At 37.3% G+C, this 26,286-nt stretch overlaps 1 protein-coding gene across 2 annotated transcripts in view; it reads right to left on the minus strand.

The window, feature by feature from the left end:
• HSD17B4 (hydroxysteroid 17-beta dehydrogenase 4) overlaps positions 1-26,286 on the minus strand; it is a 55,297-nt gene that overhangs the window by 20,730 nt on the left and 8,281 nt on the right. For both annotated transcript variants that reach the window (XM_048930829.1, XM_048930830.1), the window contains exons 5-17: positions 25,717-25,738; positions 25,569-25,615; positions 24,779-24,863; positions 22,347-22,534; positions 20,044-20,135; positions 19,416-19,440; positions 18,502-18,630; positions 12,667-12,773; positions 11,518-11,751; positions 11,065-11,116; positions 10,504-10,575; positions 9,020-9,123; positions 6,097-6,162 (exon numbers count right to left, since the gene is read on the minus strand). In XM_048930829.1, coding sequence (XP_048786786.1) covers positions 6,097-6,162; positions 9,020-9,123; positions 10,504-10,575; positions 11,065-11,116; positions 11,518-11,751; positions 12,667-12,773; positions 18,502-18,630; positions 19,416-19,440; positions 20,044-20,135; positions 22,347-22,534; positions 24,779-24,863; positions 25,569-25,615; positions 25,717-25,738 — 1,223 coding nt within the window. The remainder of the gene's footprint in view (positions 1-6,096; positions 6,163-9,019; positions 9,124-10,503; positions 10,576-11,064; positions 11,117-11,517; positions 11,752-12,666; positions 12,774-18,501; positions 18,631-19,415; positions 19,441-20,043; positions 20,136-22,346; positions 22,535-24,778; positions 24,864-25,568; positions 25,616-25,716; positions 25,739-26,286) is intronic.

The following is a 26,286-nucleotide window of genomic DNA, read 5'->3' on the forward strand; positions in this document are numbered from 1 at the left end:
ACAATCTTATCACATAAAATTCTAGTATAACTGAAGCCATCAGTTATTTTTTCTAAACCATCATAATTAGAAAAGTATAATCTGATCTTCCCAATGGGGATAAGCATGCACACCCACATAAAAGCAAAAGAAAGCAACAACAAAAAAATCAATCAGGTACAGCCTCATAATACGTAATAAACTTCAAATGTAAACATTCACTAACTACACAATGTAAGGGGTGTGAAGAATCCTGAAACCTCTAGATAAATTAAGAAAACATTATCAAGTCTTTGCAATGGCTTCACATTCCTCTGTTCTGCATGTATCATCCTTAGTTGTTAAGCACATTTTGTCAGGCAAGCTCTCAGGATCTGTGAACCTACTGCAGAACTTCGTTCTTTTCATTATGAAACAAATTATTTATGCTACAAATAACAAAAATTACCTGAGGCTCCAGGAGGCTCTCTGGCACTATATTCTGAAGTTAATTTAAATTTACATGTTTTCAGGCAATGCTGTACCACAATCTTTACAGAGCAGGACATAAAGAAACATTTGTCCTGTAACCATATTTTCCCCATCCGCATGAACATGATTTCATCATCATCTCTCTCAAAGGAGTATACTGCACTCGTTCAAAAAACAACTTGAATTCAAATCATTTCCATCCCCCTGATTTTGTTTTTGTTTGGTTTTTATTCTAAGCTGTTAAAAATAAGAATAAAATCTCTCCCGAGAAACAGGTAAAAGCTGGAAATAATTAACGTCTGTGCACAGTGTCAGAAAAATTACACGTTCTACCTATATCTATGTTTTCTAAAAACATACACCAATATTTAGGCTTAAGATGAAAATAGATACGAAATGCGTTGTATATGATTACTTTCCGCAGGTGAATACCAACATCCTAATCACACAGAAGCTTATAGGGGTCTTCACATTTCATACTAAGTGTAAAGCAGTGTTTTATATATATTGCTGACAATGGGTGGACAACATTTTACAGTAGATTTCACTTTAATAATGCACTAGACTTTAAAATTTAGTTTCCTGTACACATCTTCCCTCCAAGATATCTTTTTAATACGGTTTATTCCTAAATCCACTCTTTTGCAATAAACTTATTTTGTACATTGTCTTCACGATTGTTTCCACTTGGATGAAGAAGCGTGCTTTTGACAGAGCATTAGACAGTGAAAACTCAAACAGCTAGAGGACAGCAGTAAATGGAAGAGGATAGCAAGTCTGAGAGTCACTCAGGAAGGGAGAGTGCTGTGATTTAACCCTGCAGGCAGGTAAACACTGCCGTGCATTCCCTCTTTCCCTCCCTCCACCCAGCCAGATAGAGGAGAGAGTCGGGAAGAAAAAAAATGAAGTAGAATTCTTACATTGAAAAAAATAATAGTAATGATGATTATATGTATATAATTTTTCCATATATATATGTATACACACAGACATACAGACATTTGCCAAACAAGTGATGCATAATGCAATTTCTTACCACCTACTGACTGACGCCACCCAGTCCCTGCACAGTGCTTCCTCCCCTCACCAACTCTGCAGTTTTACAGTTTTATCACCTGTCATAAAGTATGGAATATCCCTTTGCCCTGTTTAGGTTGGCTGTCCTGATGCTGTCCTCTCTCAGAATCTTGTGCCCCCCTTACTGGCAGGACAGCATGAGAAGCACAGAAACGGAAACACCCCTGGCTCTGTGCAGTACTGCTCAGCAGCAACTGAAACATCAGTGCATTATCAACTCTGTTGTTCTCCTAAAGCCAAAGTACAGCATCATATCGGACAATATAAAGAAAATCATCTCTGTCTCAGCTGAAACCAGGACAGAGGGAGACTCATGAGGTCATATTCACAGGTGATGACCACACTACCTGAAATATCACAGGTACTGATACTTTTTCTTCTTTGAGAAGAAAAGCACCTGTATTTCAGAAAAAAAAAGAAAAGACTAAAAAGGAGCAATTTATTCACATCTTGTTAGCTAATGTTTGATCTATATGTGGCTTTATGCAGTTTGTGCGTTTTAAATCCAATCAGATTAGTGTAAGTGTGGATTTACTGAATCTTTCTGAAAATTCCTGAATAAATACAAAATCATTATATTTTTCCTAAAGCTGGCTTTTCTATGCTGCTTTGTATCACTGTCTTGAAGACCACCAGACACTGTAAATCACTTCTTTAATCACACTCTGTGGAATTAAAATGCCTCATGCATTTATAAACATCTTTACCTTACATACAGAAAACGATAAGACAGCAGAAAAGGTCAGAATTGTCAGCAGCACAAACCAATTCCGGCTCTCCAGTGTAACATTTGATTAAAAACTGCATCATGAAGCACTGCATTCACAGAGTATTAGGACTACATTCAGAGCAAGCTATATTTCCTTTCTTTTTAATCTTGCAACACTTAAAAAACCTTACCAAAATTTTCCAAACAAGATCAACTCATAAATGACAGGATATCAAAAAGTCGTACATCATCATCAGTCTCAGTTTCACCAGCTCTAACAATGAATTTCAAAAATCCTTGGAAACAGATCTATCCAAAAGGATGGCCAATTTTTTTTAGCCCCACATTAGAAGTGTCGTGTGCTTGAGACAGCTAAGTTTCATGAAGAAGTAGCACCAAGAGCACCATTTCTGTGACAAGCCATTTGATGTGGTTTTGTAGAGGCATACTGCGGGCACAATTGCCTTTACATACAGTTTTACAACGGGAGATTGAAGACACTTCAAAAATCCATCTACACAGCCTTATCTGCCTCTTTGCCTTGCCTGTTTCTCTCAATTTAAGTAACAACAAATACTCAAGATACAAAATTCAATATGGGAGAATGCTCCAGTGAAATACAGGATACTGAGACAAGAAAAAGTAATTTTTCAATGATAAATATTTCTTAAATACTAGACAATTTACTGAACTTGACATTAACAAAAAGTTCTGCAAACTTCTTGTTCCAATCTTCCATTTTTTTGTCAATTAAGTGGGAAGGAACACAGAATAGTAGAACCAAAACTGCTTCTTGAAAACCTTAATTTTGTGGCATCCTGTGTACTTATTGTGACAATGCTGCATGTGCTGAATATTCATTTTGATATCTGAAGTTAGATAACAGTTCTAACTAGCAGTTAGAAAACAGAAGAAAACAATCACCCTGCACAATATCAGAATACTATGGCTTTTTCCCAGAGGAGCAAACAAACAAAAGAAAAACTGAAAGCCCCCAACAAACTCAAGACCCTATACTTTTTTCCTTCCTCAAAAGTGGCCTGCATCACTTGGACACCATGAACCTCAAATACACACTACAGCTTATTTTGTGTTTGTCATCAAAAAAATGAATTTGTAGAATCATAGAATGGCCTGGGTTGAAAAGGACCACAATGATCACCTAGTTTCAACCCCCCTGCTATGTGCAGGGTTGCCAACCACTAGAAAATTCCAAAGAAATCAACACATTTGGGAAGGTGGTGATAACTCTCCAGAGATACAAGCGTGTAAGACTTAAGTGCATCTAAATTGCATGAGAAATCATTTATCAAAATTTGTAGCATAAGTTTCTCGTTTGAAAACTGGCAAAAAAAGGAGTAGTTCGGCAATACTGAAGATCTGCAACTGCGTTATACTTTCCCTAATGGTCTGAAATCGTACAAATCATTTCTTATTAAACGGCTAATAGTTAAGCATTCTCTAGACTTTGTGACCTTCTGTCAAAAGTTCTATTTTTACTCAAAAGATTTATGGCAGTATGCCCAGTAAAACATGTCTATGGTACAGAGAACAAGTTAGAAAATTTCACAGCATAAACATATCTCTGCAACATGGGAAAAACGTCACAGAAAAATTTTTATGTACTTCAGGATGCAATTTTTAATCCTTAAACAGCCTTAGAAGCTCAGATACTTGATTACTTTTCATCTTCCAGTGGCTCACAGTGCGGTACTTCACATCACTCATTAAAAAGCACTGGCTGATGTTTAAATAACTTCTCTGGAACAGGCACAAATTTTAGAAGAGTAAAGAGTAAAGTAAAGTAAAAAAACCTCTCTTTACTGAGAGTTTTCTGCAGTCTTCTTGTTTCCACAGAGTGCACTGTACAGTGAAGCCAAGGAAATGCCCTCACACAGGTAACAGCAAGCGGTTAATATAAAATCAAACGTAGCTTCTGCAACCAGAGTCAATGAATCCAGTGAAAGAAAGGAGTCACTGTAAATATTTTTAAGAGATGCACAGTGCTCCAGCTATCAGGCTGTCTCCTACATGATGAGACTGTGAGAAGTGAAAGAGGACAAAACTGTGTTTTTCTTAAGTAAACTGCAGTGACACAAAAACAGCCTGTTGAATGTCACAACAATCTCCGGAAACGAATATGGCTCATGTTGACAAACTGTCTCCTCAAACTTAAACTGTTTTGATGGCTGAATGGCAATGGTCATTTTTGTCAACACCTTAGGCATTTAAACACAGAGGAGAAATAAACTCCAGAAACGTTAATGCAATTTGCATGCCAGCTTGTATTTGCAAGGATTTTAGGCAGTTACATGTCATTTCACAGACACAGAAATGTAAAATTTAAGTTGTCAAACACTTAAAAGCCTGTACTTCTCCCCCGTATAGTTCCTGTGATCTGCACATTCTCCATCCTATACACTGGTATCATCACTTAAACACAGATGCTACTGAATCATTTGACAGATAAGCCTTCTAATGCTGAAAATTCATTGCCTTTGGCTCCTGCAAGATGTAATGTGAGATGAATCATCATTGTCTATTTACCTGTCAGAGCAGATCATGAAACAAAAGCAGCATGATGGCTACTCTGTGCCACCTCCTTTATTGCAAAAAAACCTATTTTGCAGTAGCAAAGTTTCGAAATTTCTGCATCATAGGATAACTGCCACACAGCAACAATTGTAGAGAGACTCTGGCTTGAGATTTAGGCTCAGAACCTAGCTTAGGAGTGAGGGGTCACAAATATCTTCTGAAAATTGATGAATCTAGAATTAATCCTGAAACTATCACATAGAGAAGAATTTGAACTAGTTTTCAGCATTGAAACAAAATGCCTTAACTACTCAGCCATTAAAATAGTCTTAGTTTAACTCTAATAAAGTGTCAGTTGCTAGACAGCATCATTTCTCAACCTCTGCAGAGCAGAGCATTTTTTCATTTCCCCTTTTTCTCTTGACGTGCTTACGTGCATTTGATGAAGTCTATTCAGAACAGGATGCCCGTGTCCTTTTGACTGACACTGTGTCTTTCGTGATGCAGCAAGTAAATTAGTGACAGAAAAAGGAATGTTGACCTGGTGTCTTCCTTGTTTAAATGAACAGGAGTAACTAGGATTTCAAGTACATAAATCAGCTGGATGAGACTTCAGTTGAATTACTGTGTACATAATCAGAACCAAGCATGCATCGCTGTTACCACAGCTCACTTGATGCCCAATAATTTAACTGAACATCTCCAATAGGTATAGCCTCCAGTCAGGACTGCATTGCTTTTGAAACTAATGTTCTCTGTCTTAATGCTGGTACCTTTCCCTTCTTTCTTGTTTTACTCTTGCATTTCTGCACCTTCAGAAAAGGACAGATTTTATTTACTCGGGTTTTGCTTTTGGAAAGTAGATGCCTGTGATTCAGTGTGACTGTGGATGGAAAGAAAAATATCTTAACAGACACTTGTCAGTATTTCAAAGTTTACCTGACAGTAACTACTAAAGAAATTTAGATTTTCAAAACCTCTTATTTTTTAAGTCACTGTATGTTTGCATGCAGCATTTAAGGTAAAGTTCGAACTTCCTTTTTTTTTCTTACAACAAAACACGTAATCACTGTTAATTTCCTCTATGTAGAATTTTGTAATAAAAAGCATAATAAAATTGTCACCATTTTGTGACAAGAATGTTTTAGAACATTGAATATACTATTGTAACTTAATCTTGCAAAAATTTTACCTTCACATTATACATGGAGTACAAGAATATATAAATACCTGAGGTATAACAGAAAACTGGAACAATTAATATCATGCAAGACTAGTTTCAAGTAAAATAGACATTTTTACGTCTTGAGCATGCACCACTCTACCTGATCAGATGTTGTGACATCAGAAAGTACAGCATCTGGAGGTCTCTTGGGTGGATTCACTGTTACCTAAAGCAAAAGTTGTCTCATCAATATTTCACCACAAGAAATCTTTTATCAGAATTACAGTTAAAAATGTACAGACAAAATAGCACTTACAAAGCTGTTAGGGTTTCTCCCAACTTTTCTTCAAAGACAAGTAAGAGAAAAATATTAACGTTAAAAAAATAAGTTTTGAAGCTCATCTTTGCAAAGACAGTGAACATAAGGCACCAGATTTGCCTAAGTAACACGAGGCTAATCAATTTGATTACGTTTCTTCCAGACTATCCAAAAAGATCAAATGAGAATTACCTAAAAGCTAGCTGTCTCATGCAACATGAGTATTTTGCAATGTCAGTATAAAAGTAAAGCTTTTAAAATAATATCCAAACCTCAACAGGATACAAAAAAATGTATTCCCTTACTTATATACTAATATACTAACTATATTGCTTTCGGTCCTTCAGTTGCCTTTTCCTTCTGTCTTACAAATACATGCTGCATATGAAGCCACACAGCATTCTAAGCAACGTGCAGCCTTTTTTTTTTCCTTCAGTTTTGATGATAGGAACTTTATCAGCATACTGTTGAAGTTGATTCATAAAGTTTGATTCGCAGAGTTACAAAAACTCTCTATGACTGATAAAGGTTTAGGTAAAAAAAATTAAAAACCAAACCAAGCAAAACTCCTAAAGAACATCCTCTACTGTATTACAAATGTACAAAAAGTAGGTATCATCAATTAGTGAACATGCTGAGCTTACAATAGCCCATGTTGAACTGACTTATTACTGCAGTGCGTCAAGGCTCTAGCTCACAGTAACATTCTATCAGAGCTGGCACTGCTCTTCAATACAGTATTAAAGGAAAGAGAAGTTATACATCAGAAACCTGACTAGTCACTGCATGCATTTGGACATGCACACTGTGTGTTCATGTGACATTATTAATCACTTGCTAAATCTCCCCCAGAATGCAGGAGCACCGCTCCAGGAGAAGTGAGAAAGAAAAATGCTTCCCTGTTCTTCGTTTTCCAAACCTCTTTCATGTAGATGCACGAATTTATGAAGAGCTACACCTAGAGTTTTCTTGCAGAAACTGCAAGTTCAAATCCAACACTCCTCAGAATTTTAGCAAGCCAAGATTTTCACCACAGCCATGTATCCAAGCATTAAAATGTGATCAACTATTAGCACAAAATTAACATATAAAAAAATTACTAAACGAAACATTAACACTCTCAGTGTTTAGAGAAAATTGCTACTAAATATCAATTATTTTTAAATGAAAATGGCCCCCTCAACCACCTCAACCCTCCCAAACAGAAATAAAAATAAGTTCTGAAGTGGAGGAAAAGAATATATTGCAGTGATAAACTGATGAAATGTGGCATTATGGAATTCCAAATTGACGTTATAAACTTGAGGCAGAAATGAAAGTGTGATCATTACAGGAAAGTTAGTGCAGGATTAAAATCACACACACAAAAAAAGTCTTGTTGTGCATCTACATGGCATAATCCCCACAGCTCAGCATCAGGCCTCCAGGCAAGGTCTCTAAAATCTCAACTTCTTTCTTGTCACTGACCTTGCTGCTCATGCTAAAACATGAACAGCCAAAAATTATGATCTTAAAGTTATGGATGACAGGTAAAGCTCCCAAAATCTACTTTTACAAATAAAAGCCACTTTCCTGCTTTTTGTTCAGATCTCAGAGGCTTTTAAAAATTGCTCAGATCAAAAGTAAATTGAGAAGAAAAACTTTCAAGGCGAGCTTTTGTGAAGAAACATACATTTTTTTCTCAGTCTGTTTATTGCGTGTGGTTGACAGTTAGCAAACATGAAGGCTGCTCTGAAAGTAATGCCTCCTATTTTATTATGTGGGCCCATGACATCAGAGGTGTTGGTGGTGGTACTGCAGTAGAAGTTGAACTGATATTCTGTTCCTGTTGTTCCCATGTGCCAGATGGCAACAGAGGGGCAGTTTGATAGAACGGATAGCTGGATCAAATTTAGCTACTTCAGGTTGCAGCCAGCTACACTGCCAACTTCTACAGATTCTCTTCTAAAAGACTTAATATGCATCCACTTTAGGAGCCTCATGTCCATGTTATACATTTCATATTAATTTCAACTTAAAGACGCTATTTTCTAACGTCAAGTCCACAAATGACTGCAAGTTATTGCAAATACTCTCAACACTAAATTGTATCCTTATTAATGACACAACAAAATCTTCATGTAATACTTGCCACTAACATATAACAGAATTAGATGGCTGGAGAGAAGCAGACAGCTCCTCACAAGTTTAGAGTGGTACATAATATGAAAATACCAGTTCCAAAACTTCTATTTTTGCTTAGTTACTAAAATAGCAACACAACTTAGTTCTGATTCTAAACATTTTCATAGAATTTCCATCCTGTATTCAACTAGGATACTTTGTATTTGTAATTTCAAATATTTTATTGTAGGAATATCTAACCAGTACCATGCTAAGATTCACTCTGCTGTCTAATTGCAAGAACATATGCACCAACTGTCCATGTCCCAAACAGTACCTTTTTCACAGGCTCCTACTGCCCTCATTTCATTGGAAAAGTGGTCCAACACTAGAACAGACTTCCCAGAGAGGCAGCCAGTGCCCCATGCTTGCCAGTGTTCAAGAGGCATTTGGATAATGTATTGAATAATATGCTTCAACTTTTGGTTAGCCTTGCAGTAGTCAAGCAGCTGGATGTAATCCCTGAGCTATATTCCAACTGAGCTACTCTATTTTGTACTACTCAAATGCCAGCATATCCTTCCTAGTTGAAAGAGCAACTATTTTCTTGAGAATGACAGAATTATTATTACTTTTTTAATATGAATGTGCTTTAACTTACCTTGGCCTTTTCTGATGTTCGTTTTCCACCAAATCCTCCAGCTCCAACAAAAAATAAAGAGAACTGGTTATAGCACACCAGATCCTTTCCACAATAGGTATTCACTGAAAAACAAGAAAAGAGAATGGATGTATACTGTACTTTTTTTTTCATATAATTAGCATCCATGGATACAAGAGAATAGTTCAGACAAGTTCAGGAAAAGACAGTGGTTACACTTCCATACTGCATTACTGTCAATCACTTCTTGGCTAGTGAAAACTAATCAGCTGTTTTGAATATTATCTTGAATTTGATCTATATGGAAGAACTAAAATTTAAAAATGAGCTATCAAAAAGCTGATGACATTTAAGGTGTTAAAATGCAGTGCTGCAATTAATATTTATTTCAGCATTTCACACAGCATTAGCAATTCACATAACAGGATAGTCTTGAGCTATAAGATATGAGTTATTAAAAGCTATTAAGAATCCCTAGTATATAAAGCATGCTACCAACTCACACAATGATGTAATACCAGTCTGCATCGATTGGTGCATTAAAAGAGCTCCTGAGCAAGTTCTGCTTTAAGGTCACTCATTCCTGAAGCTAAACATCTCACACTGAATCATTAAAACTCAGGTTCCTGTTTCCAGTTCGCACATACTCTGCTCCCTCACACTTTAGACTGAAGTAATGCCCACTTTCATTAATGGAAGGAATTTAAATGCCACCACCATTCTGCACACAGAAAGAACTCGAAGCCAGGGTGGATGGGCCCTGGGCTGTTTGATCTGGTGAGTGGCAACCCTGCCTACAGCAGGGGGGTGGAACTGGACATGCTTTAAGGTCCCTTCCTTCCTAAGCCATTCTATGATTCCAAGATAGGCTGATAAAGGAGCAAAACACAACAAGGAGGAACAGAAGGACAGAAACGCCTTCATAAAATTTTATCAGTAACTGGGAAAATAAGAACTTCAGAGTGATTAGAGATTCATTCACTATTAATCTATTCCTGCAGTCTATTCCCCCAAGGTACCATGGTATATCATACCTAAAGATTTCAAAATTCAGAAAACAACCACTTAGCAACTTCCACAAATGTTCTGATCCCTTAACTTGGATATAAGAGGAAGGGAAGTTTAGGTGACACATGTGCTGTTGTTAAAGGGCAGCAGAATCTAAAATGACGGCCTTCACACAGGACTAGCAATTATTAATAAAGAACTTTGTTCAGTTTGCACAGTGCATTATTCCCCTCGCACAGACAGAAAGCAAACCTCTGAAACCTTTTTCCAAAAAACAGCATTCTTAATTTCAGTACCTTAACAATGACATTATCTACAGCTATAAGTAATTAGCTCATTTCTCAGCTCTCATTAACATGTAAGAAGATTAAAATAAGATTTTATTATGCAAAGTCTGGCAGTTACTGTTACAGCTAATTAAATACAGAGCCTGTGAAATTTTACTACACTCCTCAGAAAATTATGAACTTTCTCACCATCTATAAGCAAGACTGCTCCAGAACCTTTGTCCAGTATATCAGCAATAGTTGAAACTGATGTTAATTCACCTGTACAAGAATAAGAACATATACAAATTTTTGAATCATAAGATTTTGCTTCAAGATTGTTTACAGATCACTAGTTAATACCAGATTAGAGAATCACAGAAATTTGAAGAGGATCATATGATTCCATATGAGTAATAGACCTGCACTTATTGCATTTGCTTAATAATTAGCTCATTTCTTTTCAGACTTAATTTAAAAACAAAGAAAAACAAAACAAGCAAACGAACAAAAAACAAACAAGTAAAACCCAGCTTTTAGTATTTCAAACATTAGGCATGAGTTTTCTGTGTGTATCATAAGAACATAACACCAGAGGTCTATAACATGGTTTCTTATTTCCTTCAACAGTGCAACAGTTTGCCTTTCTTCTCCTCCACTTCCTGCAATAAATAAAAATATCGAAACACAGCTTCCCTCTTTCTACTTTTAACATGACTATAAGAAAGGTTGACAGGATGACAAACAAATCAGCAACACAAAAGGACTGACCTGAGGTTGGTAATGGCTTATACAGTTCCAGGTACTGCTCACCATGCAGCATCTATGTAGAGAGAGGCAATGCTACAATAAAAATAGGCTCTTTACTCCATTGCTCCCTATTCCCCCTAGTCATTAATGGCAAGGAAATCAATATTTTAGAATGTGATGAATTGTGTGGTGTTTTGTTTTGTGTTTGTTTTTGTTTTCTTTTTTATCTCCAGCTTCATGTCCAACGCAAGTATTTTCAAAATGATATTTAAGCTTTTTTTTGGTACCATCTCATGAAGATTCAGTTCACATAAGTGCAGTAAATTAGTAATTTTTTATGATGAGCAAACACAAACCACTGAATTTTCCTTTTCTAAAATAGACAGAACTTACTGGTACTACAAATGTGCTAATTAAAGTTAATTTATAGTTACAAGAAGATCAAACAAAATTAGGTGCTTAGCTCTTCTATACCTTTGCAAGATCTATATCTAGTCCCGGGATAGAAGGAACACCATCAAACATTGAAGACTGAGCTGGAATAACTCCAAAGGTAGGTAAACAGCAGAACTCCTCACTTCCTTCAAAGAGAAATTTCAGGTGATCCGGATCCTTAGTTGACATTCCCACACCAAGAGCATATAGAATAGGCTCCAAGTGAGTATATTTATACACCTTAGTAGTCAACTTCTGGCCAACAACGCTCGTCTGAAAATCAATCAGAAATCAGTGTAAAATAAAATTTCATAATACTCAGTAATGCACTTGCACTCTTTCTGTAATTCCCATATCAAGAAAAATCCACATTTGACTGCTTTCTCAAAAGTATAGTTCCATGTAAAAGTGAAGTATGAGCAACAGATACTGTAACACATCATTATTTTTGCTGCAGTACAAGCAACCCTACAATAACTATCTTACTGCAAGCAGTTTATGTTGTAACCTCATACGGCTCTGTGCCCAGCAGTGTGCAAGAGCTTTTTCTCAAAAGACAGTCAATGAAATAGTACTAATAAAATTGAAAAGAGGAAAAATTAGCTATATTTTAACAAGGAGATGAAGTAAAAATGCACTGCTTAGTGCATATTGTCTGCCTCCAGCTTCCTTACAGGGAATGGAGTGGCAGGCACCAATCTCTGCTGTCTGGTGACCGTGACAGGACTTGAGAGAACAGCACAAAGCTGCATGAGGAAATTGTCTGGTTGGATGTTAGGAAAAGCCACTTCACCAGAGGGTGGTGGGCATAGAACAGGCTCCCCAGGGCAGTCAGTGGTCATAGCCCCATGCTGCCAGAGTTTAAGTGTTCAGACAACGCTCACAGACAGTGTTTTCATTCTGGGTTGTGCCATGTGGGCCAGCAGTTCTACTCAATGATCCTTGAAGGTCTCTTCCAACTTGGGATATTTGGTGAGTCTTATCTGAACCATACCTAACTAAAAAGGCTTACAGAATTTACAAGCATTTGCATTCTACATTATTCAGTCTATTTAGCCTCAATTTTTCCCATCATCTTCTGTTCTGCAGACAGTAAGCTAGAATAGAAGCTAATCACTAACAGAACAAGTGTTTATGCCCAAGGTTTTCAGCTAGGTTCAAGCATGTCTGGTAGACAGAGGTACTCACCGTGTCAACTGCTGAAGAGGCCAGTGATCTAGAACTTGTGGAATTCATAGATATACTCCCTTGTGACTCTATCTGACTTAATACATCATGCAATACAGCTATAGATTCTAGAGAAAGGAATTAAAATAAAATAAAAAAAACCACATTTGAAATCAGACATAAATGAGATACTCTGATTATACACACAACAAACATGGCAGCAAATAAAATTCAGCTTCTGAATTCATTTTTAAACACAAATACACATCTGCAATTTGACTGCAGTGCTGTTTTCTACAGACATTTATATAATAGTTGACGGTAAATGCTGTCTACACACATTGTAGTGCTTTTAATCTCAGAGAGCAACTGAGCAACATGCAGCTACTTTGTTCACTCCCTTTCTCAGAAGAAAAGGAGAGCTCATGTATTGAGATAAGGACAGGTTACTAGGTAGAGCAAAGGCTGTTTATGCAAGCAAAGTGAAACAAGAAATGTATTTGTTATCTCCCATCAGCAAGCAGATATACAGCCATTTTCAGAAAAGCAGGGGTCACTGTGTGAAATGGAAAACACTATCACTTCAGACATCAGCACTGCCCTTCCCACCCACATTGTTCTCCACCTCCATCTTCTATTACTAAGTATGACAGTTTAGGTCAGCTGTCCTGGTTCCGTCCCTCCCAGTTTTTAATGCACCTGCAGCCCCTAACCTGTAGGGTAGCATGAGAAGCAGAAAAGTCTCTGTGCCAGGACAGAACTAAAAGCTAGAATATTGGTGTGTTATCACCCCTGTTTTCATCTCAAACCCAAAGCACAGTGCAATATGAGCCTCTGCAAAAAAAAAAAAAAAAAAAAAACTCTATTTCAGAGAAGACTGGGACAACCTGCTCCATCAGGTCTGCTCTGAGTAATCAGCTACAAGACCTGGTGTCTGAAATACCAACAGTAAATACTTTGCTTTTAATTCCCTGAACAACAGTACTCAGAAGATATTAGGAGTTATTTTTCAACTGTTTCAAAAGTAAGCACCTGAAAGTTAGTACTGTTTGTATTCTAATATTTGCCATAAAGGTAACACATCATCCTAGTGGCTGATTTCTTTCCTAAATGATTACACAAACAAACAAGAAGAAAAGAAAAAAAACAACAAAAAACCCTTCAGACTGAGGCTTGGCTAATGTCAAGATTACAAGAAAGATGATGCATGGAATTCAGCTCTGGTAAAGGCAAAGTATCAAGAACAGCTTGCTTCTCTTGGTCTCTCATAACACAGTACGGCTAAATGACATTTCTCCCACAGTTATTAGACTATGAAGCATATCATTCTGAATGCAATCACACAGCATGTGTGGAACAATCAGGGGATCAGGCCAGCATAGGTTCATGAAAGTCAGGTCCTGCTTGACCAACCCAGTCTCTTTCTATGATCGAGAGACCCGCCTGGTGGATGAGAGAAAGGCTATGGATATAGTTTACTTAGTCTGTAGTATAGCCTTTGACTGTGTCTCCTGCATATTCTCCTGGAGAAGTCTGTGGCTTGATTAAGCATAGCCTCTGCTGGATAAAAAACTAGGTGGAGGTCTGGGCCCAGGGCGTGGTGGTGAATGGAGGTAAACCCAGCTGGAGACTAGACATAAGTGATGTGCATCAGGAGTCAGTATTGGAGCCATCCCTGTTTAGTATCTTGTTGATGATTTGGATGAGGGAATTGAGAAATTCACAGATGACACCAAGTTGGGTGGAAGTGCTGATTTGTCTAAGGGTAGGAAAGTCCAACAGAGGGATCTGTGCAGGCTGGACTGACAGACTGAGGTCAATGGGTGAAGTTCAACAGGACCACGTGTCAGATCCTGCACTTTGGTCACAGTAACTCGATGTCTGCAGAGTGGCTGGAAAGGTACATGGAAAAGAAGGACAGAGTGTTAGCTGACAGCCAGCTGAACATATGCCAGCTGTTTGCTCAGATGGCCAAGACGACCAATGGCATCTTGGCTTGTATCAGAAATAGTGCAGTCCGCAGGAGCAAGGAAGTAATCATCCCTCTGCACTCAGTGCTGGTGAGTGCACCTTTAGTACTGTGTTCAGTTTTGGGCCCCTCACCAAAAGAAAGGCATCCAGGCTCTGAAGCATGTTTGAAGGTAATAAAGCTGGTGAAGGGTTAGGAACACAAGTCTTATGAGAATGGCTGAGGGAGCTGGGATTGTTTAGTTTGGGGAAGAGGAGTCTCAGAGAAGCCCTCATGGCTCTGTGCGACTACCTGAAAGGAGTCTGTAGTAAGGTGGAGGTCAGTCACATTTTCCAGGTAGCTAGCAATATAATGAGAGGTAATGGCCTTAAGTTGCATCAGGAGAGATTTGGGTTGGATATTAAGAAAAAAAAATTCTTCTCAGAAAAATTCATAAGGCATTGGAACAGGCTGCCCAATGAATCAGTGGAGTCACCGCCCCTGGTTCAGTAAATGTGTTGGTGTGGCACTGAGGGACAGGGTTTAGTGGGTGGTGGTGATGGGTTGACAGTTGGAGTAGATGAACTTAGTGGTCCTATCCAACCTTAACGATTCTACAACATAGAACTTCCCCAGTCAAAAACCTCCCTATATTACTTTTGTCTTCCAGAGACTGCTAGCATGAAATTGAAGTGACTCAACGTATTAATTCATTTCAGTCTTCACTGGAATTCTGTTGCTTGGCGTAACAAGCTAGACTAGCACCTACAGCATTAGATTTACAGTGAAATTCTAGCAGTTCATCAGATATCAGTCCCTTGTGTGAGGCGGTTACACCTTAAAAGCTGTAGCAAATTAAACTTTTGCAGTAAGAAGTACAAAGGTTGTGATTAGGTACATTGTTATGAGCTAATAGCTGGCCAGAAATGGAAGATTACAAATGCACTGATAAGTAAGGTTTTTACACAAGTACAAACTTGACTTTTCAGTCATCTTCAAACTGTCCTGATGAGCATTCATTTTGAGCACTGAAGTAAAAAAAGAATTGCAGATTCTACGCGTTCTAGATTAATTTGCTCTGTACTAGAGAACAGCCTTTTAAATGTGTCAGCTGGTGAGAGTACTTAAGTACCTAGACAGCCTATAAGAAATTTAAAAAAAAACCATGTAAATACAAGAGCATACTAAAGACATCCAAGATGCCAGATTTAGCTAAAATGGCTCATCTTTTCACAATGGTGGTAAAAACTGAGGCAGTGAGAGAAAAAAAAATTTACTCATAAGAGTGGCAGAGAATACAACATACAAAATTCATCATTTTCCTAAAAAACAAAACAACTAAAACTACTAATTTGTGCAACACACACTGCACTTTATTGCGGTCTGCACATATTGTACAGACCGCACAATCTGCAAGACAAATTATTTTTCACCTGTGTCACAGCAGAGTTTAAACTTTGCCTCTTTGTTACAGAAAGAAACCGACCAGCACTAGCAGAAAGAGCCAACACACCAATATGCAACTGTGACCAACTAGAGGAGACCACACATTCAGAAGCTTCTGTGTCATATCTAATACAGTTTTCTGCTTACACACAGGAGTCCCAGACCCCTAAGAGCCAGCTGCAAATGAGTCTAAATCAATAATTTTCTAGCACAAGCTAAGTCAAGCCACATTATTTTGCAGCCGTTGCTGCCTAAGAGCATTACACAGAGCTGGTTACAGTGGATTGTCTGACACAAAGTGGAAAGTCACTGTGACTTAGTTCTATGCCCCAACCCCATCGACCAGACTATGCTGTGCTTATTTTCTTGAATGACTGCTGAGTTTGCTCTGAATTGGTAAAAATAAAAGCTATGAGTTTAGTTTAATCGTTAGTGATATAACATCATTCCTACAAATCAGGAAAAAGCTCTGACACGAGACACTGCAGATTCACTGCATTTTCATGTTGGGTTATATATATAGTGACGTTTCAATATTGGTAAAGAGAATGTGGGAGAATCAGCAAAACTGATTCTTCCATTTCTTTGTCTTCCCAATGGTTAAATTCTCATGCAGCTTGTTAAGAGAAAAAATGAAAAATAAAAATATACCTGTTCTCAGGTTTTCGTGCATTAAAAAGGCACCCTGCAGTGATTATGCAAGTAATCGTATCTTTTACTAGATAATAGGGCAGTACCTGTAACTGAGTGGGAATGCAGAGGAACTGCCAGAGCTTCTCCAGGTACATTAAGGACTAAGCCTGTAAAGCTCAGGGAAGATCTATAGAGATCAGACACCTGAAGCATCAAAAGCAAGGTGAAACAGGCACAGTCAGTTACTTACACCAATTGTGTCACCTTTAAAGGGTAAGGAGAGGAGTTGGTGCCGAAGACTACACTGCACAATCAGCAGCTGCTCTACAAAGGTGTGCTTTTCTGAGCCCATTACTGTGATAACTCAGAAACTTCAAAACCTGTTGAATCAGCCATCAACTGTCAAATCAAGTGACAATTAGCCATTTCCTATTCTTTAAAGTAGCACAAACCCTATAAAAATTCTCTTACACATGATTTTTTTTTTTTGCTTGATACGCTTTATATACCAAGAGAAAAAGTTAAGCTAAGAAACTGAAAAGGTGCGTAAAGTAGAAAGAAAAAAAAAAGAAAATAGAATTCAATCTTCTTTCTTAAATTGGTTTTAAGAAAAATGTTTCTCAACTTTTTTCTTTTGAAAATAATAAAATTAATGAAGACATGGGACAAGTTGGAGAACAGATCAGAGCTTTACAGCTGAAATGACATTTTCATAAGCACTATTCCATAGCAGGAGAGCTAACATTTATAAACCTCACATACACTTGGAAATGGGGTATCTGCAGTGGGATAACAGTGAAAACAGTACAGTGACAGAGAACCACTGTATGACTTACATCCCTCCACCAATACATGCAGGAAAGGGAAAATTCTGTCATTCTAGTTTTGTTTTAGACAGCTAAAAGCACATCCCTAAAGTTTTGTTAAAACCCCTAGTAGACTTCAAGACCAACAGTTTAAGCATCTACTGAGCTTTCCAGCAATTTAAGTATCTCTGATGTTTAACAGACATTGTACAGAGGATGCCCTTTTCCCTTTTCTCCAAAACATGTGCACTGTGGCATTTCCTAATTTAACAAATACTCAGTTCTTGGCCTAAATAAACACAAGCATAATAATTAAGCACTCACAATTTAACTCATATTAACAACAGACAAAGGTAGCATCTTGAGAATAAAAAATAAACCATCAAAATTAAATTTGCACATACAGATAAGACAATGAAGACACAGTTTGGAATTTGAAAGCAAAGCAAATATGGTAATGAAAATATCAGAGTCATTTTGGCATAAAACAGAGACAATAGCAGGAAGGAAAATGAGGAAGATAGCAGAAAGGACACAAAGTATTGGAAGACACTGGTAAAGGGGCTGATGCTGTTCAGGAACTGGAGTCAGTGTGATAAGCTTCTTCACTGTTTATACCACTACTTATACCAACCAGACAGCTTTTTGGTATGGAAAAGTCCACCAGATACAAAGACTCCAGAACTGAAAAGAATGTGTGACCTCTCCATTACACTGCTTACTACCTCTATTTGTGTCCAATCAAGTAATACATTATCTCTAAGCTGGCTGTAATACACAGAATGGAAGTAACATCACATACATAGAAAACTGTCTTAATTATACAAGTAAGAACACAAAAGCTTCCTTTACAAGATCTTACTACGTTGAAACAGTGAGTGGTTAATATTACACATTTACAATAGAATTAATCAATTTTGTAGTGTATTTGAAGTCTTAGTAGATGCGCGTAAAAGAAGAAGTATTCAGTTCAGTGCAGTTAGAGCCTGCTTGCTCTGTCAAGATTATCAGAATTCCCTTTACCTTGGATACTTTTTGGTTTGCTGGCGTTATTGAAGTCACAGACCTTCTCCCACTTATCTCTCACTGACTCAGGAGTCATTGGCTGATCTTTTCCTCTGACAATAGCACCCAAAGATCTCTCCCAGCGCACTAATTAGAAGAATAGTAAAGGGAGACACTGATAAGAGAGTTAAAGCTGGTTGTCATGGTACAAAGCAAAAAGCCATTTATTTCTTCAAAGTACTCTTCCTCTACACCACTACTTTCAAGACAGGACACTTCAGTCTAACTTTACAGTATAACTTAAACCTGGAATAAAACTACTCACTGGTTTTCATTCATATTTAGAAATGCAATAGCAGTGATCTTACATTACATTAAAGCCAACAATGGGCTGCCTGTTTGAAATATAACATCAGTTTTAGAATACTGTCTAGTGAAACATAGCTACTGTGCATCTACACTCTTTTCTGACATGATTTTTTTAAATGATTGGCTAGTTAGGAATTTTCTGAAAACTGTATAGAAAATGCAAAAGTCATCTGCTATATGTGAAAAATGTTAATACCAATAGCCAGTAACAGTCCCTGCAGCCATATTTTAATACTGCAATTTGAGATAAATTGTTAATGGCTAATGCAAAATCATTTCTGGGAAGACACAGATTCATTGGATTACGATTAACCGAGAGTTATATGTTATTTAGGTAGATTTCTAATTATTACTAATCAGCTCAAAGTATTTCAGAACACTTTCTTAAATTACCCGTTTCTCCCATGTATCGTGTAACTTCTAACTTCTACTTTAAATAAACAATTCCCTCAGAATGCTAATAAAAAATAAAATTGTCTAAACCAGAGACTTACTGCAAAAGTTTGTACGTTTGTTGCCAAATCAAAACTTTTTATTGCAATCTTGCAACAGAAAGTACTTACATTTCCCAATCCATCCTGCTCCCACCTGCAAGAAGAAAAAATAACAATAATAATAAAAACATCATCAGCTTATTAAATCACTACACAAACTTTCCATAACATAGGGAAACAGAACTATTCCTCAGAACAAAAACATAATAAAAATTTCTGAACTACCATTAATTGCATCTAACAGTTTAAACAATGGAATGTAAGCAACATAAAGTTTAAAGAATAACAGTTTCCCTTCAATTTAAGAGCCATCAGTTTGATGACAGTACTTACAATGCAACCCACAACTAATTCATCCTTCCTGCCAATTCACTTGTATGTTTGAATGATTCATAAAAATACAAACTCTGTTTTGAAGTGACTGCTTTACAGTCTTTTTAAACATACAAGGTTACAATAAGAATTTTAGCAAGCAATCAGTAATAATGTGGGCACTCTCCAGAATTTGACAAGGTTGCTTTTGACATACATATCATAAACAGCACAACTTGTTGTTCTGTGTTTAGCATGTCTCATCTTACTTGACAATTCAGTTTCAGCAAAGAGGTTATGACTGCACAAGCAAAAGACTGACTTTCAGCCAGCAAGGTGGTAGAAGGGAGGAGTCAAAAAAGCAAAAAGAAAAGAGAAAAATTACCTCAAAGAGACTGCCATTCTCCATACAGCTCTCATGGCAAAGCCAAAGAACTAAGGGAGCAACATACTCTGGTTTGAATGCATCAATGAGATCTAGAACAAATTGAAGAAAAGGAAATCATAAAACAGAAATACTGTATGACTACACCACATTGTCCTTACTTAACACCTTCTGATGATGAATGGCAGAGACAAAGAAAGTTTAATCAAGAGTATTCTGCCATAAGAGGAGAGGATGAACAAAACTGGAAGATTCGCTGTAAAATCATTCAACACAAACAACAGAGTGTATGCCTCCACACCAAACCATGGTGGTTCTGAACTACCTAAAAGCTAGGAGCACTAACCCCCAGACTGCAAGGCCAGAAACCTTCCTAAATTTCCAGTTGACTAGCAATCTGAAAGAAGAACAAGTCACCCAGACATAAACCTGACAGAAATGTACCTGAGCAATTTCCCTTTCTTATTCAATTTCTTACTGATTTATAACTTACAGATAATGAGAACACTTGCAGCTGCTATTTGAGAAACATTCCATCTCAAAATGCCAAAATCACCCAAAGAGATATTGGGTATTACCAATCATATTAATTTTACATATCAACAGATTATTTATTTTTTTTTTTAATTTATATGGTCACCTGGCACAAAAGAAAACAATCTTAAAGTGGAGAAATTACCAAGGACCAAAACTGGCTGTCCAGATAGCTCTAACCACATTCTACCCACTTTCTGAAAATGAGGAGTTGGAAATGTCTGGCATTACCTACACTTCTTTAACAACACGATGAAGTAATACAAGTTCAGTTTTATAAGTTCCACACGGGTAACAGGAAACACAACTGCATTTAATATGGAAGTTTCTAAATATGTCTTAGAAGCTGTAGTTTTTGCTGATGTATGGTACACTACAACACAAAACCACAAAAGTTAGAACTAGAGTGCCATCACTAATGTTATTGGTCCACTATTAAATAAATTAAGAAACAGCTGATAGTTTGTTGAGATTTAAAAAACAAAACAAAACTACATTTACAGTCCCAGGATTAACAAAATTGAATGGACCAAATTAAACATTGACAACTGTTGTTACACTACAGTACAGCTGCTTGCAGACATCTAAGGGTAGCTAACAAGAAAGTATTAAGATTACAAGCTTAATTTTACAGGACATGTGAAAATATTTTAAAGGGAAACAGCCAGGTATGGAATTAATGATCACAGCTTTAGGTATCTTACAGGGAGACCTAATGACCTCACTCTACTTAAAATGACTGAGAAAGAAGATTAGGAGGTGGATTTATTACTCCGTGTAAAAATTTTCATGAGATTTATCTGCTGAACACTTCTTTAAGCTTCAGGAGCTCACGGCCACAAACTTAACAATTCGACACCTCTTTAAGTGCCATTTGGAGCCTATAGAGACATCAGATTTTCTGATCACTTGCACTACTTAGATCTAAGGCAGGATACTTTGCACAGAACTTAACCAGTGAAATAAAATCATGTATTCAATATATGCAAAATACATGCAACATACAATACAATATACACACACGTACAAACTCTTTGTTATCTTATGTTTGAAATATTTATTTTGCTGGCTATGAACTGTCCACAACGATGTAAAAGAACCAGGGGGGTGAAATAAGCTGACAAGATGACATTCTGGGAACAATTTCTTTACAAAGAGGTTCTTTTTCATCAAATTCCTTTTGCTTCTCCAGTCATTTCCAAAGTACATAAACAGTCTGTTCATACTAAATTTATACATTGCACACAGCTGTCTCCCACAGCTTGCTCTATTAGTGACTTCTAAAGTGCAGTGTTTTGTTAAGACCTGTCCAAGCATTCAAAGTTGTGCAATACAGAAAAATGTATTAGGCAACTTAGTTATTATCACTAATGCTGATCAAGAAACAAAGGGGTATGCATGTGATATGTGTTGCAAAAAATGGTATCTGTAAATCTCAGAACTGGAAGTGCACATAGCATAGGCACACGTGTGACCCTACAACTAATAAAATAAACAAGCGTTTCCACTATTTAAGAAAGTCTTGGAAGGGAATGTAACTAAAGCCATGAAAGATGGGATTGTTTTTGTGAATTATAAAGTTACTTCATATCTTGGTGCAGAAAACAAGGACTCCTTACAACAAAGTAGGCTGATTGTTCAAAGACAAGAAGAACAAAAATTAGCAATTTCTAAAGTGCAAGGGATTGGCTTTTTTAGTAAGAATGTTAGTTGTGCTTCAATCCACTGTCTAAATGTATGTCTAAAAACATACACCTCAAATAATTCACCTTGTGGCATGACAGTCTGGGTCAATCTGGATCCAGCAGTGGGTGCAATGGTGTTGCAGTGGATGTTATACTTTCGGCCTTCAATTGCAATCGTGTTTGACAGACCCAAAAGGCCAAGTTTTGCAGCACTGTAGTTGGCCTGACCAAAGTTTCCATATATTCCAGCAGCTGAAGAAGTCATAATTATTCTTAGGGGAAGAGAAAAAGAGTAAGTTATTTCATGTTATTTAATTATTGACAGCAAAATGAAAGTGTGGAAATAAGAATCAAAACAATTTTTTTTTTTGCCAAAAACCGATGCCTTTTTAATGTTTGACTGATGGATAATATTGGACAAATCTTGAGTTGTCAAAGCAGCAAAACAACCAATAAAGTCATGAACCTTTCTGAGTAATACTGTGAAACTAGAATATACTCCCTCTTACAATAAATTATGATGTAGAAAGAGGTATTTTCATCATACAGTTCTAGCTGTATTTCAAATTATGATATCAATAACAATTGGCTTTAGTGGTCAGGACAAATTATTTCATTGAAAATGCCTTCACTTTAACATACTTGGTAACACATGAAGAAACATTATTACAGAATTCACAGAAAATTTCAAAGAATCCTGTTGTCTATTAACTACCTAAAAGAGGAAGATGACAAGGTCTTGTATTGTGCTGTCCCTTAACATTACTGTAGAGATGACCAAACTGCTCACTAGACACATCTAAAACACCTGCAGTTTATGCAAGGATTGCCCTACTAGTAGTGGCTCTTATTTTATTATGTTGGCCCATGAGGTCAGAGTTGGATGTTGGTGACAAAGAAGTAGGGGCTGGAACTTCCCACTGATATTCCATTACATGCTGTTGCCATGCAACAGATGGCAGCAGAGGGGCACTCTGACACAACGGCATCTGACATGGAAGTGTGTACAAAGCAAAAGTGTGTCACTGAATTCCTCCCTGTGGAAAAAAATGGCACCCACTGACATTCACTGATGCTCTCTGAATGTTTATGCACACCAGAGGTGGCTGTCAGTAAAGTGAAGTGGTGAGTGGTGCTTTTCAGCAGTGGTGACAGCAGGTCTTCTGCTGGTGCAGGTTTTTCTGAGCACTGCATGCAGACTTGTTCATTGCTGGCAAAAATACTCAGCTAACAGTGGTGATTACATTGAAAAATAATGTTTTGTAGCTAAGAATATGCCCTATCGAGTTGTGTTACTGCGCTCCTTGTTTCTGTTGTCACTTCCACAGAAATAAATAGGAGGCCTTACTTTCAGAGCAACCTACATAGCTGTTTCGAGGCAAGATAGTTTTTTCAGAAAATACGTCTTCTCAAAAAACAGAATGCAGAAAGTGTCTTCATCCTCACCATCAAAAGAAGGCTTATCAGAATCAGTTCTACATTACTGTAAACATGCCACATATCTGAGATCAAGCCATTTGCCTCACTGGCAACAACCCATTGTTTTTAATCTAAACAGAGATTACAAATACTAACTTTACAAGTATCAGCTCAGTATTATCAAGATGAAAAAAATCTATACAAAATAGGCATTTTGAAAATGGCACAAGAAAGGCTAAGACTGGCTAAGTGGCAGGGGAGGTCAAGGGCAGCAAGTGGACAGTTGGACTGGATGATCTTACATGATTCTAAGAAAGCTTCTTTATTTATATGAACAGCAAAAGGAAGATTTTTAGGAACGAGAAAAGGGAAAACGCAGGGCTACTACTGAATGAAGTTGGTGCTCTAGTAACTGAGCACACTGAGAAGGTGAAGTTACTGAATGTCTTCTCTGCTTCAGCCTTTACTGCTGAGAATCCCAGACCCTGGAAAAGAGAGAGTCTGGAAAAAGGGAGAAGTCCCCTCCGTCTAAAAGAACCTGGTCAGAGATTGTCTTGGCAAATTTGAGGCACACAAATCCATGGGCTCCAACAGGCGCACCTGTAAGTGCTGACAGAGCTGGCAGAAGTGATTTCCAAGACACCCTCTGTCATTGAAAAATCACAGAGAATGGGAAAAGTGACTGAAGACTGGAGGAAAGCCAATGCCACTCCAGCCTTTAGAAAGAACAAGAAGGAGGAAGTAGGAAACTACAGGGCAGTCAGCCCTAACTTCATCCTTGGGAAGCTGAATGTCATCTCCAAGCAAGTTGAAGTAGAAGGACCTCCCAGAATTGCAGTAACAAGCAACTAATACATATTTCCAATGAGTCCTAATGAATTGAAACATTTGTACAACCCTACAGCTCTAGTCTGGGATATCTTTACCTATGCAGATAGAAACTGTAAACATAGCAGTGAAGGGAGCAACTGAGAGAGACTTTGTTTCATCCCATTGACAGTGAAAGAAAAGGGTGCAAAAAATCCTTCACTTTCAAGGCATGCATCAGTCTGTGACTTCCTAGTGAAAAAAAATATATATGACACATAAAATCTTACCTGCCATATTTCTGATTTTTCATGTGATTCCATGCAGCTCGAGTGACCAGGAACGATCCCCTCAAATGAATTCTATGAATAATATCTAGGAACAAATCAATGACCATGTAATAAACCTGTAATTTCATCTGCATATTTGAAATACATAATTTGTTTTTTCCTTCATGACAAAACGGCACTCTCTTCTCAAATGGTGTGTAGTATAATCTGAGCATATGCTGACCATGCTGTCCTCCTCTTGTATGGGAACATTGAACAATATGCCCTTGAACAAGCTCTACAGAAGCTAGGACATTTTTGAAGAGCTCTGCTCAATGTTTTATCACTACCTACCACCTCACTGAAGGTTTCTTCTGACCTTCTGTCCTTTGGAACTTCATTTTCTTCCTTTTGTCATTAGTTGTGGATGTTCTAAGCCTGTTTAGCGTTCAGTCACAGCTGGCACTAGGAATGTATTCCAGTCACAAAAACTATTGTTGTTGTTTTTGTTTGTTTGTTTTGTTTTTTTACACATCTCTTTTTCATTTTCACTCAGAAAATAGGAGTGGCAGCTAGAGCCCTTCCTCCCTTTTCAAAATTCATCCATCTACCATGCCTTCCAGATCAGGTTTACAAGCTAAACACAGGGCAGTTGAACACAAGTAGCTTACCACTAAACTTTCAGGGCAAACATAACTGTTTGATCTGGCACAGACAGACTTTCCCCTCCTCTCTTCCTCCCTGTCTAAGTGGGGGAGATGTACCTTCTGTCTTCAACACATAAAGTACATCTCAAAGCTTATCAACTCACCCCAGTCTTCATCACTTATCCGAACAAATGAACGATCTCTTAGAATTCTAGAAAACATCATTAAGAGAACAAAAATGAAAAATGAAACAGTGTTTATTCAGAAGTGACATGCCACAGATGAACAGACAATAACTTCAGGTTCACTTACCCAGCATTGTTTATAACAATATCTGCAAAAAAAGAAAATTTAACTAAATGAGTGCACTGACAAAATATAACCTTACTTTCATCATTTTCCAATTAAAAAAAAAAACAAACAAAACAAGCAAAAAAAAAACACACCAAGCAACCACATATAGAAAAGTTAAAAACTGCACAAGCCATGTTCTATTCCACAGCACCCTCTTCTAGTTAAGAAAATAATTGAGAAAAGACAAAATATTTGAGTACTGGCAAATCTCAGCATAACAACAAAACAGAGCTTTAGAGAGGAAAAGCTGACAAGTGCTGGCTAACTGGGAATACATTTCCTACAGGATGCAGTCATCCTGCTCAGTTTTACAGCTTACTTTATATTCCACAGTGCTCCAGATATCAGTTTGTACTACCATCTTTGTCACAGTAATCTCAAATGAAAGCTAGAAGCACCACAGCGTTGCAGAGCCACTTCAACAACTTGGATCAAAACCGACTTTTGATCAAGTATTTAATTTCGCTCTTCTTTCTTTTTGATCATATATAAATTTTAGCCATGTAAGAATGGGCTAAAATAACATAA

This window comes from Lagopus muta, chromosome Z (genome assembly GCF_023343835.1).
Source record: "Lagopus muta isolate bLagMut1 chromosome Z, bLagMut1 primary, whole genome shotgun sequence".
NCBI classification, from domain to species: Eukaryota; Metazoa; Chordata; class Aves; order Galliformes; family Phasianidae; genus Lagopus; species Lagopus muta.